Raw genomic sequence first — 15,064 nt, 5'->3', positions numbered from 1 at the left:
ACTGGACATTGGTCTTCTTGGAACATTTTTAATTTTCAAGTAGCCACAAGGCCAGTAGAGTAGTAGACTTCCCAGACATTGAATTTTCAAACTGGCCCAGCTAATATTTATAGGCTAGTGAAAATTAGTCCAGGCCCACCCGCCTTATATCTCACCCTGGTGGGTGGTTTCGATGGTTCAGAGTAAAGAAAATACGACTGTCCAAGCTCCATCGAGATATCTTCCTGACACAATTTATAGATCAGGAATTTATCAGTTTATACTAAAATAGACCATTTCGGAAAAACCAACACTCAGGGGCGAAACCGTCACTGGAGTATTCTCCCTCGTGTCAAGAAGCAACGCCAGATGGAGCCCGAGGGATGCTAGCCAACTCGCACTGCCTCTGGCGGTGATTCTTGGCGAGAGGCAGAATACCCCAATGGCGGCATTGTCCACGTATTTGGTTTCTCTGTATGTAATTTCCGAAGTTGTCTATTTAGGGATATTTCAGTTTAGCGCTGTTGAACAGGAGTATATACCTTTATTGTTTCATCCTCTATGATTTATAATTACAAGTAAATGGTAATAATTCTTGTTCGTAAAGTAAATTCGGTTTCAAATAACCAGAGGATGGACTGTTCTTCGTTAACTGTGCACTGATCGGTTCTGGTTCCGGAGGTGAAATTGGTGTACTACCATGATTGGCTGATGAAGAAGTTGGTATCTGTGTACTGGTCCTTTGTGGTTCCAGAGGCGAAATTGGTGTACTACCGTAATTCACTGATGGAGTAGCCGCGTTGATACTAACGGTTTCGTCCCTATATTCACGCCTTGTCACGCGACTTGGTGGATCTCCGTCCTCCTTTTCATCGCGACAACGACACATATAACACCCCACGAAAGCCAATGACAAGATCAACATCCCGAAAAAAAGAAGCCCTGAAATGGCTTCTTTGTACTTCTCTTGGCATTCGTTGGTGACGTAAGTGCCATTCGGATACACTTCATTACAAACTGATAGAAATAAATGGAGATTATTTAATTAGTCTTATTAGACCATTCCATTAATAAAATCGCGCAGAAACCAGTACACAGGGGTGGGAGGGCCCCCCTTTTAGTTTATTCCTTCGCGCCAAGAAGAATGCATCACGTTTATTTCCCTCCCCCATGGTAGACCCATACTTAGGCGTTATAGGGTTATTCTATATCTAAATAAGTCAAACTTCTGACTAACTGACTTATATCAACGCCCAGCCCGAACTACTTTACCTAAAAGGTTGAAATTTTGCACAAACGTTACTCTTAACGCAACTAGAAAGATTTTTTTCCATTCCGCGGCCTTCTTGAAAAATGGCGGCCAGAAATGTAAAAACCCTTCTTTATGTAATAACGTTAATTGGGGGGTTTAAACCGAATCCACTAATATTTAGTAACTGGTTAACTGTTGCCAGGGATAGATTTAATTTTAGAAGTAGGAATGGAGAACAGAGTAATCTGGGCGCGCGTCAAAGTCCCGGACCCCTTCCACGGGACCGAGGGGAATGAAAGAAGAGGCGGGCCATAGCGACAGAGGTAAAACGGAATTACGTCTTTTTCGCCGTCCCCGTCAGCAACGTCATCAAAACATGGTTTAAGTGAGCCAGTAAGATAATTTAAACTTTTCGTTACGTGTTGGAGGGAGGGGCTCTATACTGGGCTATGAGTCGGACTGAAGTAAATACTAACCGTTCTAAATTCCTACTTCTAAAATTAAATCTATCCCTGCTGTTACCTAAAGACGGACTTGATGGCTTTTTTTGCCGTTCGAACAATGAGGATGTTCTAGTGGTCAATTGTAAAACAATGTTGTACTTACGCTCTTTATTCCAAGGGCCACGATTACGATTATAAATATAACCATTTAGAAAAATCAGGAAAAATATCCCAAAACCAATACTCATCAACATTTTGGAAAGGAAAAATTTAACGCGGGAATGAGATCGGATCGATTTTTTTGTGTTGTCTTTCCACGCGTGTTTGAGATGTTTTGTTGTATGCACATTAACTTTATCACGTTTAAATGCACGAAGAATGTACAAAGGTTATATTTAAAAATTCAGAAATCAGGGGGAAGTTTAATATATATATGTGGATTGTGATAATTATATTTATCAGCGAAGTTAATTGTTTGTTTAAGAAGTGTCGCAAACCGTAATCAAGTGTAAATCAAGTAAGAGTATAAGAGCAGACGATGTGTCAGCGTTATTGGGAATAGATTGGGTGACAGGCGGGGAAATACTGGACATATGGCCAGAAGAGCCCAAGCACTTTAATTAAATAAACTGGACATTGACCATTTGAAATTGTTAATCTTGGAACATTTTAATTAATCAAGTAGCCACAAGACCACTGTATCTCGGTTTCACTGTATGTAATTTCCGAACTTGTCTATACAAGAATATGTTTTGCATTTATGTTCAGCGCTGTTGAACAGGAGTATATACCTTTATTGTTTCTTTCTCTATGATTTACAAGTAAACTGTAATAATTCTTATGGATAAAGTAAATTAGTTTTCAATAAACCAGGGGATGGAATGTAGGTTGGTAACTGTGAATTGATGGGTTTTGTTTAGACGGAACCGAATCTGTACTACCGTAACTCGCGAAAGAACTTTCACTCGAATTGACGCAAACTTCACTAGAGTCATGATTTATCGCGTGACCTGATGAACCCATGTTGTCATCGCCACGGACGTCATGCTGGCAACATATGTGGTATACCAGGGTCAGTAGTCCCATAAGTACCATTAACACACAAAAAAGGTAAAAGAAGCCATCAGACAAACGTTGACACTTTTCATTGACAAAAGTGCCATTCGGGTACAACTCCTCGCAACCTAATATTTAATTATAAATATTAAGTAATCCTAATTAGAAGAATGTTCAATTATAGAGGGTGTTTAAAAAAAAAGGTTTTGGCAGTGCCGGACTGTCTACCAGAGACTCTAGGCCCCGTTGGACAGTCTTAAGCTCTCAACTGGCGGTTATTATAAAATATTGCACTTACCAATTACAGGAGGGTCACGTATATCCGTGGGTATACACGTACCAGGACATCCATGTTTCATAACCAGAAAAAACACCGCGAAACAAAATTTCATGAACATGTTGGTTGGAAAGTTAAAATTTAATTTGGAAACGTGCATGCACAGTCGAATCAAACGGGTTTGTCTCATTTAGAGATATGTTTCATACACATCATGTTTGAGTGTTGAATTCTTCAAAATCGTACAGTACGATAAGGGTTAGTTTTATCGATTTTCGAAATCAACGGAAAGTCTAATAAGTATGTATTTATTCTGATATTAAAATTTATCAACATTTGGTAAATTTTGGGTTTGTTTAGAAACATAGCAATCTGTAATTAAGAATAAATAAATGATTAAGGAACGAGGGTTAAAGGGAAATTTAGGTTTTTGCAAATGTCTGATCTATTTTTCAAAATAATCACTGAATTTTATCATAACATATTTATTTGTACAGTTTAAAGCAAATTTTAAATTTTACGTTTCGATCCTTGCAAAACAATTGAAAACGGTTTCAAAGTGTTTAGTGTAAACACTTTCACGTACTCGACTAGCTCAAATGCACTGGTCTGTACACTTTTATTACTTCATGGGCCGCCATTTTAAAAGATGGCGGCAAATTGAACCCCAAAAGCCATAAAGCCCATCTAAAGACTTTAGGAAACTAGTTAAATAAATATCAGTAAAATCTGTTAAAACTCGCGAACGTTATTCCATAAATAAGGTTTATTAACATTTTGTCCGCCATTTTTCAATATGGCGACGGATTGTAAAAATATTTTTTAACTCGTGCCTACTGCTTAAGATTAACGTCCCTGCAAAATTTCAACCTTCTAGGTAAAGTAGTTTAGGCTATTGATTGTCAGTAGGTCAGTATTTTTCTTATAAAGATACAGAAAGATTTTTATCGTAGTTGAATTAAGCCTTTTTTCCCACTTTCGTGATATTTATAGATTGTCTTATAATATCAGTCCTAATGACTGTCGGGTCAAGATACGCCACTACCTTTATACATCTACGTCCTTCACCTTTTACACGTTCGTCTGTTAAAAGAGAAAGATTCCGGAGTAGACCGGCGACCACTTAGCGCCAGAGAGACGAGTGCTTTCCGGTCTACGCCCTTTTAATTTCGGTACCGACATTTTTCCAACCGAGAGAGAGAGAGAGAGAGAGAGAGAGAGAGAGAGAGAGAGAGTGTTGAACGCCGAGTTTCAGTCTCATTCCTCGCAAGGTCTTAGTACCAGCAAAGACAAATAGAGACGACAGAAAGTAATTAGGCAGTAGTAGCAGCATATGTTTATAAGGTATGTTCCAAAAGTATGACACTAAGTACCTATACTGCGTAGAGACAGCTCGAGCTAGTTCGAGAGAGAACAAGTGAGAATTGAAGTCCTACACACTGATGGTTAATTTTGCAGAACTTCCATCTTCCTATTTAGTCTGCATTACTATAAGACTTTGACAGCGCCTCGCCAGGCGTCGCTTTAACTCGAATCTATGACGTTCACCTACGTCACTTCTTAACATCTTTGGCTAGACCAATCAGGAGATTTTTGCTTCTTGATGATCATTATAGATTTTGAAAGTTGGTAAATGTAATTCGGTTTGCCTACGAACTCGCTTATTGCTAGTATCAGAAGTGAGATGAGACCGGAAGTACTGAGCTAACCAAATTCTTCACTCGGCGAAAGTGAATATTCTTGATAACACACCAACGGTTGGCCCTCCGGTGGCGGTTTCAGAATTTTCCCTCCAAAACGTGAGACGCTCGTGGCGGTAGACGGCCGAACTAGATTCAAGCACCTGCGTCCGTGTTCCGCGGCTTTAGGTTGAGGGGAAGGGGGTAGGAAATGTTTTTGGAACTCGACCAATTTTTTTCTCAGTAGTGTAGGCGCGTGGGAAGCGGCATAAAATCCTCAAATTTGTTCACTAGTGCCAGGATCTACTATCAATGCTAGAGCCCTTCACTTCTAGTCTCATCTCACTTCTGCTAGTATTAATCAGAGTGTACGTGGCTTCACTTTCTACTATTTTTATTTGCCTTTGATATCAGTAACTTTTGACTTGGCAGAAGTGTTTATTTACATTGAGATTTACTGGTTCTAAGTATGCATCTGTTTATCACCCTCAGATTCCTTGAACATTGTTTAGTTTAATCATAGTAATTTTAGCATTGCCAAGGTTAGATCTAAAAGCTTGGGGAAGAGACGTTTTTAAACCAAGGCTTAAAGAAACCTAATGAAGCCTCAAAAAACATCAAGCTATGGTTCCTCCTCCTACACTGAAAGTGAGCGTTTGGGTTGAGGGTCAATTTGTTTTGATGCGGGGTTACGTATATATTCAGACAATATATTAAATGAAAGAGCTTTTGTTTCTGTTCAAATACGCCTAACGGACCGAGAAGTTGAATGTACTTTGCGGTTAGTATAAGGCAAATCGTCGCACGCGTTGGCGGATCGAATTGCAGATGGACACACCCCTCTCGAATCCATCCAAACCATTATCATTATGCCATGGAACAAGGAATAATTGTTCTTATTATTAAACACCCCTCGTCACCATCTCCTCTCCTAAAAGTACTTTCATTTATTGCGCGGGTGACGCTGAACCACGCACTACCAAGGTTGTTCTAAACAGAGTAGACCTCGAGTACAGTGACCTCAGAGGACGGGGATAAGACAACAACCTGACCCCCGCAGTGCGTTTGGCCATAGCCCACTCGGCCTACGTTCACGGACGCAAGCTGCTCACGTCGTCGAGCGCGTGATCGAGTGGGCTATGGTTCCGTTTAAAAGTAATTAGGCTTAGGTTCTGGTGAGGTTATATCACGTTGCCAGGGTACAATTTTCTAGTACAGAGAAATTAAATTGAACAGTGCCATGGAATATCTAGTGTCGATAGCCAGAAAACCATTTAGGTCATTCTTTTCGAGCCAAACTGTGAAGTTTAGATTGACCTTGATATACTAGAGAACTATTATACCCTTGCTTGTGTATACTGTGGTATCGATAAAGAAAGAACCTTGGTTTCCAATCCCCCATAAGGTTTAAAAGAGCAAAGATTCATGGTTGGCACTGTCCTAACCTGTATTATAGAAACTTGTATTTCCTTTTGTTAATTTGGTAATGTAGAAAACAGATGATCCACGCGCTAACCAATTACTATGACAGTCATCATAGATTATAGCGTGGGATGTGATCCTTAATTGATATTGTGATTTTATTTATGAGATGCCCCTGACGGTTCAGGCGCCTCTAGAGAGGCGGGACACACACAGTTTAGGCTTAAATATTTTTTTTCTGGAAATTTTAAACCCCAAAACTATTACGCTTGTCTGGTAAGTTTATAATAATTTTCGGTCGTAGCCTTTGCATTTCGAAATACGTAATAAAAACAACCAAAATTATTTATCTTGTAATAAATATTTATCTACAAAATATCATCAGAGACTCAGAATTGAATTCAAGGAGTTTGAAAGTTTCCGACACCCCTGTATGACCATGGTTATGGTATGACATCACCATAATGAAATCAGTAAAGATAGTGAGTCAGTTTTTATCCCACTGGTATCTTGCTATGTTCCATGTACCATGACGTCATAGACACGTTTCACTAATATTAAATTAGTTTAATCTAATTTGTAAATTGGGTGTTAAAATACTAATCACGTTTTGTTTAAATTATTTCTCCATAAATCGAAAATGGTTTCGAACGAAATACGCAATTTTGTGAAAATATTTCTCGGAAATATGATTCAATCATTCAACAAAGCCCACGGTAATAATTTAGAGTGTTTATGTCTAGCCCTGAAATAGTTGATACGTTAAAGTAACTGTTTAATAAACAAATTGGCGCTCATTTGCTATCCCTTTTTCACTTCTTTCGATACTTCCTGAATAAAGGTGAAAAAACATTTGTCTGGCAAGAGGCGACGTAATCCCGTAACCCGCTACTTTACCAGCGCCAGCACCACCACGGCCACGAATAAATAAGCCTAGTTTCAGTGACGTCATCTTCGCCTCCTTTTAGTCCCCTCGCCGTTTATTTCCAGCCCCATTTTGTACCCGGTAAGCCGGCGCGAGCTCCTAGAGAATGCACTCATTGGCAGATGCTGCCAAAACCGAGGCAGAAGCCAGAAGCGCGGGAAGCGGGATGTTCTCGATCTCGTCGCGAGAGAGATCAACCAGCTAGGCGCGTGATTTTTCAAAAAGTAGGCTTAGCTTGTTGACATTTTTATCAATTAATTGTTACTTAAAATCGTGTTTCAAATTGTTTTCTGTGCTTAAATATCGTAATTATGGACTACAGTAATTAACTTTGATTAAAATAAACTTTAAAAGACAATATGGATGACGGTTAGTATTTATTTGAAATCGGAAAAAAGGCGGTTGGTATTTTTTTTTTCGCCGGTACCGGTTTTTTTCAAAGATAGCCCGGGGCGAACTCTAATCATCTCAAGTCCGTTGACTTTCCGTAATCGACCTTCATGTCTAGGGGATCTAAAACGTCAAATTCCACTGCGAGGCAAGTGTAAATATCTTTTTTATTGACTTATAATAGGTCTAGTAGCATTCTTTAGTTAAAATATCGCGGTTAGACCCAAAGTAAGGGGCCTAACAAGTCTTCATTCTTCTTGAATCATTGTTGAAAACTTGAACGAAGCCATAATTGGTTCTGAAGTAAAAACCTAACTGCCGCTAATTTGATTTTGACAGTTATAATAAAGACATGACAAAAGCTAAGCCTCGGTTAGGGAAACGATATTTGTGAAAATGCCGATACTAAAAGTCTTTTGTGGGGATGTCTCATGTATTTGAAATTGTGTTATATTTTAGAGATGTTCTGTTCTACTTCTCTTGTAAATTTATGCTTGCTCCCCTAAAATTTCACCATCTTCAAGGGCTCAAAATTTAAGAGCGTTTGGGCAACAACAAAAATAACATTTTCTCCCGCCGTTTCTGCAGAAATGTATATTTTTTTCTGGGTAAAGGGCGTCTTTGAAGCTTTATACTTGGCTTTATTTTTCTTTTGAAAAAAGAGAAGACTATTTTTTTCAAGGTTAGCGACCTTCAAAAGAATTTTATATCTCCACCCCCTGCCCAACAGAGGCAGCAGACCTGTCTTTTAAAGGGATTATGAACTAAAGGTCAGGCACGCATTGCAGTAACGCAAAAGCAATGCATTTTTCTTAATATGGGCTCGGCTAATTTTAGTCTAACATACGCGAGGTTATGTGTTTCTAATGGTCTTAGTCATTAGGGTTTTAAGGTTTTAATTGAATTAGGAAGCCTAGGGGCGGAAATTAAGACAATTAAGAGTTCAATATTAATTACTTGAAGTTTCGCAGCTTTGGTGTAAATGACAAGTACAATTAATTAATTAAGTAATTATTAATCGACAGCGTAATTAGTTTTAAGAGTTTTAAATATAGTTTCCTCCCATCTTTATTAATTGTATTTAATTAGGTATTGTTAGTTTGAAGCCCATGTAGGTGGGGAAAAAAAATAATAATAATAATAATTGGGGTTGGAACAGTAATTGTGAAAAAAAAACCAGAGAATTTTAAAATTGTCATGAAAGTCAGATTCCACGTACATAAGAGTAGGGGTTAGTTTTACTCATTTTAGCACTGTCGATGGTATGGGTTTGAGTCAATGCATCGCGTGCAACCCCTTTAGTACAAGTACAACAAGGTGTACGCCGATTACACTGAGTTAATGGTTTCTATAGGTCTAACGCCATTTGGTTAAATAATCTAGTTTAATATTTAAAAAAAAAAAAGTTATTTTTCAATTTCTTTTCTTTGTGGGACTGTTTAACTTCCTTCTTTGTATCCATGGCCTAGTTATATATAGCAGGGTTGCCACGGAACCTGGAAATCCTGGAAAAGTCAGGGAATTTGAAAAAGGGTGTAAAAAGTCGGGGAATTTGAAAAAGGGTGTAAAAAGTCCGGGAATTTGAAAAAGGGTGTAAAAAGTCCGGGAATTTGAAAAAGGGTGTAAAAAGTCCGGGAATTTGAAAAAGGGTGTAAAAAGTCGGGGAATTTGAAAAAGGGTGTAAAAAGTCCGGGAATTTGAAAAAGGGTGTAAAAAGTCGGGGAATTTGAAAAAGGGTGTAAAAAGTCCGGGAATTTGAAAAAGGGTGTAAAAAGTCCGGGAATTTGAAAAAGGGTGTAAAAAGTCCGGCAATTTGAAAAAGGGTGTAAAAAGTCCGGGAATTTGAAAAAGGGTCGTAAAATGTCAGGGAATTTGAAAAAGGGTCGTAAAAAGTCCGGGAATTTGAAAAAGGGTGTAAAAAGTCCGGGAATTTGAAAAAGGGTGTAAAAAGTCCGGGAATTTGAAAAAGGGTGTAAAAAGTCGGGGATTTTGAAAATTTTAGTAAAAGTCGGGGAATTTCCGTTGCATACTGACTTGAGAAAATGTGTAGTCACGGCCAACTAGGCGCACCAGCTCAATGATAACGTTCTATAGGCCTACATTAACTGTTTCTGATAGTTCCTAATAAAGTTTTATTAACTACTAAATAGTAGTCTCAATTAAAAACTGATAAAATTAGTATAATTGTAAGTACAAAGCTGATGATAAATATGGAATTTTTAAAGGCTGCATTCTTACTTTTCTGTTAGTGTAACTTTGAAAATTGGTCAGGGAAATTCGCTTTAGATGGTCAGGGAAAACCTGGAAATGTCAGGGAGTTTTGAAATGAAAAATCTGTGGCAACCCTGTATAGTGTACAAACAAGTGTTGCCAGTCATTTGCCCAATAAACTATTAATAGCCAATTATACCGCATTAAATATTAGTAGCCACTAATTACTCGAATAATTAGATCATACTTTAGAAGAAATTAAGCCTAAAATGAGGCGTTTAAATTATACATTTCACATCACCTTTAAACACATTTTTCTTTCTATTCTTCTCGTTTCGTCTTGACGTGAGGATTCGCTTATAACATTATAATATTTATTATACACTTTTTAAAAAGGTGTAAATTTAAACATTGTTTATGGCGGCATTATATAACGAGTTATTCCAGTTTGTGTTTTAGAATAATATTAAGCAAAGTCTATTCACGATTCGTACTCATTTTTCCAAAGAATAAATATTTTTTTAGCTAGAAAACCGTGAAATATATAAATATAATTAAGGCTTAGTCAAGGGCAGATGAAGACTCTGGTTTTGTTAAGCAAAAGAAAAAAATGTACTTGGGAGGTTTCTTAGTGTTTCTTTTTTTTTAAATCTTAGTAAGACTTCTTATAGGTTAACGACCAAGAGGTCGGTAACTTGCTGCATTTTGGTGTACGTTATGTATTTTCTTGGCCTTTACTAAAATAGCAGCGTTGCACTAAAGGGGCTAGATAGGGTTGCCACGGGTCAGGGAAAACCTGGAGTAGTCGGGGATTTAAAAATGGGCCGAAAAGGTCAGGGAAAAGTCATGGAATTTGATTTTAGTGGGTAAAATTTCTGGGGATGATAAGTCTTTATTGAAAAAGTAATGAACGTTTCTCCTCATCCTCTCTTAACACAGAAAACTCTAGAGCAATCCTTAAAAATGTCTAGAATTGTTTTTATAAAGTAAATGCCTTTAAAAAATCTCTTAGACTGTTATTTATAGTTAAAATGTTTCTTATTCATTTTGGTGCAACAAATACATTGGGAAACTAAATGTAGATCGAGTTTATTTAATTATAAGCACTTAAAACGTGCTGTAAACATTTACACTTTCGGCCTAAAAAGGTCAGGGAAAATCTGGAAAAGTCAGTGAATTTGGTTCTGAAAATTCCGTGGAAACCCTGTTGAAAATCAGGGAAATCAGGGAAAACAGGTCAAAGTTAGGGAAGCTAATCTGAACATTTTACAGAAATACATTTGAAATAGTGTTCGGTCCCTCGTTAAATATTTGCTAACTTCATCAAGGTCCTTTTATTCTTCTAAGAACCGTTAATTAAAAAGGATGCGTAAGTAGGGAATTTCAACTGAATAATTATCATATTTTAGTTTAACTTTCATTTCGACTTTCGAAATAGTTGCGTTTGTAAAAGGTAGAAAAAAAATATTCCTCATCTTAATCAGTATTCAGAATATTTACACTTGAATTTATGAATTCATTTTTAATGCCGTAACTTACACTAAAATGGCTTTGCCCTAAAAACGGCAAGACATAATTATTCAGCAATAATTTTAGGTATTAAGTATAAACTTACGTAATTTTATCAAGTTTATTCTTAAAGAAAATGTAACCGAATACGTGAGGTTATGTTGATTTAGGCTTACCTAATGATGAAAATTTGGTGGTTTCTTTGATCTATAATGATTCTGACACGGTGAAAATGTTTGTTTGACTTGATGGTATCAATTCGTTTATTTCGACTAATATTAAGGCTTTTGAAGGTTTTAAACACGCTAAAATCATGTATAAATTGAGCCTGATAATCTATAGTTTGCGGCCATCTTGGAAAATGGCGGCCGGAAATGCAAATAAACCTGTGTGAATTAATTAATGTTCACGCTTTTGAACGGATTTCAAAATTATTTAGTACATGATGATGGGTTCTATATATAATCATATAGACGGGGTTTAATGGGTTTTGGGGTTCGATTTGCCGCCATATTTTGAAAAATGGCGGACGGAAAAGCAAATAAACCTGTATGAATTAATTAATGTTCACGCTTTTGAACGGATTTCAAAATTATTTACTACATGATGATGGGTTATATATATAATCATATAGACGGGGTTTAATGGGTTTTGGGGTTCTATTTGCCGCCATATTTAAAAATGGCGGCTAGAAAACGAATAATAATGTTGTGCCTTTGCTGCAGCTCGAGTTAGAAAGAAATTAAACACAAAATTTAATGATAGTTTTAAACCATACTATATCTTTTAAGAATATTATGGTAGATATTTTGTTATTTTTAACGTTTTAAACTAGCCTACATTTTATAAAATAGGCAATCATACTTAGGGGCGTACCCGGAAATGGCTAGTATAGGAAAATGTGTTGCCTATAGACGCATTGTTTGTAATGTAGGTATAAATTGAGTCGATAATGTTCAAAATGTACCCCCTAATGTGTTTGAAAACATTTTTATACCTTTGCTTTGGTCGCGTAGGCATATAGAGCCATACTTAATCACTTTTAAAGTTTAGACATTATGGTACAATATAATACATGGTTTTCATACCTTGGAGGATTCAAACCATTTTCACAAGGTGACCAAGCTACTCGGAGGATAGAGTACCCTGCACTTTTGTTCTCCTTATAGCCTGGTCTCCTTGTGTTATTAGTATAAACCCTCCTAGTCTGAAAACTATGTATAATTTTTGGTTTTTGGCAAATGGGAAGTAACTACCCTTTTACCTTGAAATAATAGATATGTTTGACAAAAGTTAAACTAACCTAAACTCGCGGTAAACAGTGTCAAACTCATGGAGTATAAAATTTTAAACTCATTTTAGTTTTAGAAAATTTTAAAATAGGCCTATGTTGTCTATAGTTACATGGAAACATTTGTTATGAATAAAACATTAATGTTCTACTCTGTAATAACATGTTCATATCGCGTGATGTGTAGTTAGTTGTCCGATTTTTGATGTTGTGTAGATAACATTAAATTTCTTGTAGGTCATGTTAGGCCCTGATAAGTTTGTGAGCACACAACTTGTAACTGTAATATTTGTAGAAACATTAATACATGGATTTTTTTCAACTTGGAAACTAACAAGCCATTTTCTAAGCCTTTGTGCTTGAATTTAAGAGTAGCAGGTGTAAAAAAACCGTCACCCTGACGTCTTAGCTTGGTCTTAGAACGAAGCTTCAAGCCCCTCCCCTTACCTTCAATCAGATATAAGTATGGGCGTAAGTTCATAAGATGTGTTACATTATAAGTTTGTCACTGGTTACAAACTGGAGCTTGTCATAAAATCCACACAATCTAGTTAGCTATTGTCTTTACGTTTAAACTTTCAAAGTTATTAAATAAATAAATACTCGGTTCAAGGTAAATTATTGTAACTCGGAGACATTTAGGCTTAGCGAGTTAACTATAATATCTTGAAAACTACAAATAGAAATCAAGTAAAAGTGGAAAACAAAAAATATTTGAGTAAGGTCCAATTGGCGCGGTTTAAAACACAGATCCCGGGCTATAGTAGCAAGACAAGTAGTTGATCTTGGGAAAGTGTACACTTAAAACACCACTCTAGAGTCTAGATAGAATTCTAAAGACATAAGAGGCCTGTCGTCAAACAAATCGATCACGTGGTCTCTAATTACGCCGCCTCTGTTTAACACTCCGCGCCAAAACGGTTTAATAATTCGACAACAATTAGATGTATATATGAAATCGGAATAATTAAATACTTGGCTAAACAAAGATCAACCCTAATGTATTTAGAAAGTTCATTAAATGATGTAAAACCCCGTTGAACCATAAGTTTATAAGATATGTTCCATGTTAAGTTTGTCTCTGGTAACTTAGAAACTGGAGTTTGTCATGAAGTGAGTGAGGTAGGTCATAGATTCGAGGTGAAGCGAAGGCGCCTGGTGAGGTGCTGCTGTCAAAGGCTTAGTAATGCAGACTAAATAGGACTAGATGGAAGTCCTGCAAAATAAACCACTTAGTGCATAGGACTTCAATTCTCGCTCGTCGTTCTCGAACTAGCTCGAGCTGTAAGACACTCTCTAGCATTACGAAGTATATGAAGTGTCATACTTATGGAACATATCTTATAAACTTATGTTGAATTACGTAACTAGCAAAGTGACCTATTTATTGACGTCATTTCCGGTTAGTTTTTTTTAATGATAAAAACACGTCATATGCGCACAGACCAGTATATTTCTAAACCAAACAATGCGCACGCTTTTCTAAAAATAGTCTGAATTCGAAGACAAAACCAGTTCGTTTTATCTTTAGCAGGGAACAGATATAATTATTACATCTAGTAATGGACTTTTGACACTAATTATATCTCTCGCGCCAAATGAGAGATGTTAATTTGTGACAATGGCAGACGGTATTACGTTTAGCATAAATTTATCGCGGTCGAAGTAGGATAGATGCGTTTTCTATATTCCTGGGGTTTGCTTTATTATTCTTTGGACTGTTGTTGGACGGGTTCGGGAACATTGTTTGGGTGCCAACTTTATCGCGTGATAGGCGGTGATAAATTTCCATACCACGTGCATGCCGCCTTATATCATCATGATTTGTTTGTTAATCCTAATCTCCCGGGTCTGGTCTATATCCAAGGGGGGACTATCTCTCTCAAACTTTGGGCTTTCTTCCGAAATTCGTCGCACTCGAGCCTGCATGGGGTGAGTGACGTAGCTGAATGTCTAGGATTAGCTCCAAAACCTGTAAGGCGGGCTCATAGTATGTATGACTTTGTCTGTCTCTATTGAACTTAGGACTTAAACGGGTGTTTGCTTCAACTGAGAAATTTAAAGTGAATTGATACCTTACTATATTAAATAAAACACAACCATGGATGTTTAAAAATGTATTTGCTTCAACTGAGGTTTGCTAAACAGCGCAGTTTAAACTCGGCATTATTTGCCTTAGGAAATTCCCAATCAAATACAAAATATCAACCTGTAAAAATTAAGCCTAGGTTAACTACACTTTAGAAATTAGATTTCATTGGTTGTCAGTCTAAAATTAACGTGACATGGACAATGTGAAAACTAAATATTTAAATACTAAATAATATAATTATTTTGCCTTTATGGCCCTTGGTTGAACTCTGTGAATCATATTTTAGTACATTTGAAATGCAACGGACATGAACCAGAGCGGCGGCCGAGCTTTGAAGAAGCAGACGGGTACTCTACTCGAGACTCTCGGGTAGAGGTATGGGAGAGGCGAGGAGAGGGGAATGGAAAAAAATGGAGGGCAAAATCGCTACGTCTTGTTTTATTTTTTAAGACATTCAGTGACGTCTCTCCTAGGGAAAACATAGGTGTCTTGCCCCCCCACCATCCGTTCCAAAACTCCGAAAAATTACCCCCCATTA

At 37.1% G+C, this 15,064-nt stretch overlaps 2 protein-coding genes across 3 annotated transcripts in view; one reads left to right on the top strand and one right to left on the bottom strand.

The window, feature by feature from the left end:
* Window positions 1–503: 503 nt before the first annotated feature.
* On the bottom strand, window positions 504–1,949 carry LOC149710004 (uncharacterized). The gene is made up of 2 exons (XM_089858642.1): window positions 1,838–1,949; window positions 504–996 (listed from the first exon to the last, which is right to left on the bottom strand). The coding sequence occupies exons 1-2, from the start codon at window positions 1,926–1,928 to the stop codon at window positions 539–541; spliced, it is 549 nt and encodes a 182-aa protein (XP_089714768.1). The 5' UTR covers window positions 1,929–1,949; the 3' UTR covers window positions 504–538.
* A 5,169-nt stretch (window positions 1,950–7,118) lies between these two features.
* LOC149710003 (beta-1,3-galactosyltransferase 5-like) overlaps window positions 7,119–15,064 on the top strand; it is a 28,754-nt gene continuing 20,808 nt past the window's right edge. The window contains exon 1 of one of the 2 annotated variants that reach the window (XM_089858637.1): window positions 7,119–7,577. The gene's annotated coding sequence lies outside the window, so the exon portion shown is untranslated. The remainder of the gene's footprint in view (window positions 7,578–15,064) is intronic. The other variant, XM_089858636.1, reaches the window with a different exon arrangement.

The sequence above is a fragment of the Phalangium opilio genome, unplaced genomic scaffold (genome assembly GCF_054372755.1).
Source record: "Phalangium opilio isolate 3A_F unplaced genomic scaffold, DU_Popi_V2 ptg000011l_1, whole genome shotgun sequence".
Lineage (NCBI taxonomy): Eukaryota > Metazoa > Arthropoda > Arachnida > Opiliones > Phalangiidae > Phalangium > Phalangium opilio.
Note: the sequence above shows the minus strand (reverse complement) of the source record. Positions and strands in the feature narration are given on the sequence as shown.

Excerpts from the sequence above, each read along its gene's own strand:
- LOC149710004 (XM_089858642.1), bottom strand. The coding sequence starts at position 1,928 with ATGTTGATGAGTATTGGTTTTGGGATATTTTTCCTGATTTTTCTAAAT. Across the intron at positions 997-1,837 it reads TGGCCCTTGGAATAAAGAGC|TTTGTAATGAAGTGTATCCG; the intron begins GTAAGTACAACA and ends TATTTCTATCAG.